Source organism: Panicum virgatum, chromosome 9N (genome assembly GCF_016808335.1).
Source record: "Panicum virgatum strain AP13 chromosome 9N, P.virgatum_v5, whole genome shotgun sequence".
NCBI lineage: Eukaryota > Viridiplantae > Streptophyta > Magnoliopsida > Poales > Poaceae > Panicum > Panicum virgatum.
In genome coordinates, this window is record NC_053153.1 from 53,291,714 (window position 1) to 53,296,803 (window position 5,090).

General features: G+C 45.8%; 1 protein-coding gene across 1 annotated transcript; it reads left to right on the forward strand.

Moving 5' to 3' along the window:
• Window positions 1–1,825: 1,825 nt before the first annotated feature.
• LOC120689111 (zinc finger BED domain-containing protein RICESLEEPER 2-like) lies at window positions 1,826–3,397 on the forward strand. Its single transcript, XM_039971446.1, has 2 exons — window positions 1,826–1,987; window positions 2,036–3,397. The coding sequence occupies exons 1-2, from the start codon at window positions 1,826–1,828 to the stop codon at window positions 3,395–3,397; spliced, it is 1,524 nt and encodes a 507-aa protein (XP_039827380.1).
• The last annotated feature ends 1,693 nt before the right edge of the window (window positions 3,398–5,090 follow it).

Below are 5,090 nucleotides of genomic sequence, written 5' to 3' on the forward strand. Positions count from 1 at the left end.
TAAAAAATAATTGATGCTCTGCACCCGGCACTGTAGTGTGTTTAGATGCCATTATTGGTAGTAAACAATTGGCCTTTGTCAGGCATTTCGTTACTAAGCTGCGGCTCAAAAGTAGTATATTTAATTCCGTCAAGTAGCACCGGCTGTAAAGTCTGTACTGGACACAGCTTCCCCGCAACTTTTTTTATTTATACCCTGAAGTACCCTGTAGGTGAAACTTCGGGGGTGTTTAGAAACAGGGACTTCAAAAAAGTCCTAGGGACTTTTTAGTATTTAGAAGTATTAAATAAATATTAATTATAAAACTAACTGCAGAACCCTGGGGCTAAACTGCGAGACGAATCTAATGAGGTATCTTAATCTATGATTAGCGAATGGTTACTGTAGCATCACTGTAGCAAATTATGAATTAATTAGGCTCATTAGATTCGTCTCGCGAAAAAACACTCAGCTGTCAAAAAACATTTATAAACAGATTTTATTTAATACTATAAAATAGTAAAATTCCTTTTGATGTAATAGGGACTTCTGAAAAAAGTCCTGGAGCCAAACAAGGCCTTCGTCCATCTCCCTAGAAGTCAGAACCATACAAATATACCATGCATGTCATGTCGTTGTACCGCGAACGCATGGCGACGATAGGCGTACAACGGGATGTCGCGGGAGCAACATTAACGATAGATGCCCACGCACGAGCTAGCCCCACAGGTCAGCTCTGTGAAGGATACCCCTGCGACCACATTTGCGATGGTTGCCATTTTGCGACCACATGAAGGACCACAAGGGCAGGGGGTGGAGCAGGGCAGTGCGGACGGGGGGCAGCGTGCAGGGGTATGATTGCGATGGCGCCGGCTTTTCTGGGGCTGAGAGCGAGAGAGACTAGCGAGTTCTCTGATGAGTAGAGGGAAGGAATTTTTCACCGTTTGCAGAGCGCCACCACAGCAGCCACGCTCGCGGCAGCCCAGCCTCGCATGGAGGTGGTACGGCATTACACTGCCAACAAAAGTGGCCGCGCACTAGTACTATAGATGAGGGTACAGCCCGAGGCCCGTTAGCCCGGCCCAAGCACGAACGACCCGGCACGGCCCAAGCATGGCACGGGCCCGAAGTCACCGGGTCCGGGCCAGGCACGGCCCGTGCACCAGGCTGTGTTTGGGCCGCCAGTTCGGCCTGCCGGGCGGCACGGCCCGGCCCAGCCAAAAGACCTCGGTCCGGTGCCGGTCCGGCCACTCCCAACGGTCGGCCTGCTGCGGTGCTGCCCCCGCCAATGGTCGGGAGCGGCCGCGGCCCAGCCTCCCCGCGCAGGCCCAAACGACGCCCCAGGCTATTATATAACCCCGCGCAGCGCCCCTTCCCCTTGCAACCCTGATCGTAATCCCCATCCCCACCCGCCCTCGCCCCCGCCTGCCATCCCCTTCGCCTCCGCAGCGACTCAGCGGTCGCCCGTCGGGCGTCGCCGCGTTGGACTTCGCCTCGCCGCCTCGTCCTTCACCGTCGCGTCGCCACCTCATCCTCCCCCCTCTATCCTTCTCCCTCACCTCGTCCTCGCCCGTTTGCTCATCTCTGTCCACCACGTCGTCGTCATCCTCGCCGCCGTCCTCGGTCGAGCTTGTCTTCTTCCATCTCTCCGGCGCCGCGCTCCGGCTTTGCAGGCAAGTACATCCTCCTCAAGACCTCAACCCCTCTCTCTAACCCTAGCTGTTTAACCCTAACCCTAACCCTAGCTACCTCTTCTTCACAGTAAGGCGGCGATGAGATGATGCCGCATTCACCGTGAGGAACGGGCCGAGAGCGGGGATCTGACGAGCCGCGGGGGCCGGTGGCCATGGACGACATCGACGAGGCCGTGTACCTTGCAACCATCAACGAAGATCTGGTTGACTATGGTCACGTGCCCGACAACGTCGACGACGCAGGTGGCGCTAATGCTGCTGCCTTCCTCGGGCTTGGCAACGTCACGGTGGCTGTCGCGGCCCCTGTGCCGCCGGTAAGTGAGTCTCAGTCCTGTGGATCTAAGCGTTGATCTCCTGTCTAGGATAATTTTGATGAAATCTTGGATGATAAGCACGTGCGTATTGCTGCTGTTTGCAAGTTTTGTCGCCATAGATTGTCTGCTAAATCTGCTGCTGGCACTGGTTATCTGCTTAGGCATCAAAATGCATATAAAAAGAAAGCTGATCATGCTAAAATGGTTCAAACTAGGCTTGCTATGAACCCTGATGGATCATATAGGAACTGGGAATACAAACCTGATGTTGCTAGGGTTGAATTATGCAAATTGATTGCTAGGCTTGATCTGCCTTTATCTGTTGCTGATAATGATGCTTGGGATGATTGCATTCAACGTGCTCATAACCCTAGACATGTTAGAGTGTCTAGGTTTTCAACTAGTAGAGATCTGGAGAAGCTTTTCATTGACACTATTAATAACTTAAAACATATTGTCTTTCCTGGTGTCAATTCTATTTGTTTGACCTCTGATATCTGGTCTGGTAATGCAAAGGAGGATTACATCACTGTTGTAGCTCATTTTATCAATTCTGATTGGCAACTTAAGAAACATGTGATTGGTTTTAGATTGATTGAAGAGGTTCATACTGGTACAAACATTGATGAACGTATCTCTGATGTGGTTGAGGCATTCGGAATGACTGATAAGATCTTTGTTGTTTCCTTAGATAATGCTTCTTCTAATAATAATGCTATGCAAATTTTGGCTCCAATCTTTTCTGGTTACTTGGGTGTTGATACTGATCCTGATAATCCATCTAAGAAAACCTACTATGTTGTGCATCAGAGGTGTGCTTGCCATGTTATTAATCTCATTGTGAAGTCTGGTTTGAAAAGGCTGAAACCTTATATAGAGATCTTTAGAACTGCAATTAGTTATTTGAATGCATCTAATAAAAGAATTGCTGAGTTTAAAGACTACTGTTTGCTTAAGGGTGTTAGACCTCGTAAATTTGGTTTGGATATGGATGTTAGATGGAATTCAACCTATCTCATGCTTAAGCACCTGATTCCATATAAGAATGTATTTTCTGTGTTCATCAATGGTAATATTGGCTATGCTGCTTTGAATGTTGAGCACTGGTATGTTGCTGAAAAGGTTTGTGAATTCCTTGAGTTGTTTTATGAATCAACTGTTGCTCTATCTGGAGTGTATCATCCCACGAGTCCTTTGGTTCTGCATCATATAATTGAAATTGCTACTCATTTCCATGAATGTCGGGGTGATTCAAAACTTGAAACTGTTATAGGCCCTATGAGAATGAAGTTTGAGAAGTACTGGAAAAAAATTCCCATGTTATATTCATTTGCATTTATTCTTAACCCTAGAGCTAAATTGAGAGGTTTGCATATGGCTCTTGATTTGCTTGCTAAGTCTACTTCCTAGAATTACAATCTGTATGCTAATGAAGTTAAGCATGAGTTGTTCAAGATGTATAACAAGTATGAAAACAAGTTTGCTGCTGCAAGGCCAGCAAGGACAGTCCATCCATCAGGTTTGACAGGTAAAAGGAAGCAGGCTTGGGGTAAGATCTTTGGAGGGCCAGGAGGATCTGGTACCTTTGGTCCTTCTAGTAACATTCCTATTGCTAGTACATGTGAGCTCACTGCCTATCTTGACAGTGATAATGTTGTGGCATATGATAATTCATTTGATATCCTTAATTGGTGGCATGATCATAAACTAACCTATCCAGTTCTCTCTATCATGGCTATGTCGGTTCCTGTTAGTACGGAGCCCTGCCGGTATTGTTATCCCTTGTCGCTGTTACGGTTGGGATTTACCATGCACGGGCGGCATCGTTCCCAGTTCCCACAATCCCACTCCTGGCTCCTGGGTACTGGCTCGGCGGTGAAAGAGAGGGAACAGCTAGTCGCTGTTCGTGTCTTGTACTGCTCCGCCACAAGCGCCCCCCATGCATGTCGCCATGTGTGTGTGGGCGGATAACGTGCACCAGGCTTCTCTTTCTTCCTCCCCGGTTCGTGATTCGTGAACTCGCTCACTCGCTCGCTCGTGAGAGAGAGAGAGAGACAAGGCCGGCACGTCGTACTGGCTGGGCAACGGTGAAAGAGTTAAGAAAAGGAAAGGGGACTCGGGGGAGAGAAAGTAAACGCGAGGGTGGTGGGTTCTTGGCCGGCCGCGGCCGGGGCCCGGGGCAGAGCCGAGGAGGGGCGCGCGGGCAGGGGGTCCCCATGGGCGGCGACACTCCACGTTGCCTTGACGTCAACCTGCGCGCCCTTTACCTGCGGTAACTACCACCGCAACCAGCCAATGCGATTCCTCAGCAGCAGCAGGCAGCGGGCCCCACTCGCCGCCGTTAAATTCCCTGCCCGGGACCCATCATTGATTACTGCATGGAAATGGTTATTCGAATTTTTTGCATCTGTATATGTATCCATATCCGATTGTAATGTGGTACTAAAGTGGATATATCCGAATTTATTTTTCCTTATTTTTCTCTATCCGATTCCACATCCGTATTCGGCAATATCCGCAACATCCGTATTCGAATAAGAATGAGCACATAGAAAACTATTAAAAATTATATATATAACTAATGATTAGTGATATATTAGTTTAGTATTAATAATAATATATTTAGTGGAACTATTTAAGAGTGATCATGAATAAATGACATGTGCTACTAGGTTTAATATTACTAATGACATATAAAGATTAAGTTTAATTAATTTCAATTTAATTAACTATATTTTGATATGGATAGTCATATTGATTTTAATTTACTTTGGTTTATCCACTTATTGATAAAATTATAAATATACTTTATTCCATTTATTCTTTATAACTATTGATATTTCCATTAAAATATTTATTCATTTGTATTTTATATCTTTATATTATTAACTATTTAAATATTTATGGATAAATATATTTTGATGAGATGTCTTTTTCTTAACTACAACGGTTACATACTTTAATCCTTGTTTTATAATAACTTAGCGATACCTTTGAAATATATTTATAATGAATAAAACAAATGAATATAACTATGTTACAAATCAAGTAAATATCCGAATCCGTATCCGAATTCGAGACATATGTTTTGCAACATATCCGA

What these genes read in the sequence shown, in the direction of transcription:
- LOC120689111 (XM_039971446.1), top strand. Translation starts at nt 1,826, where the DNA reads ATGGACGACATCGACGAGGCCGTGTACCTTGCAACCATCAACGAAGAT. An exon ending in TCGCGGCCCCTGTGCCGCCG is followed by an intron (nt 1,988 to 2,035) that starts GTAAGTGAGTCT and finishes TCTCCTGTCTAG; the next exon opens with GATAATTTTGATGAAATCTT.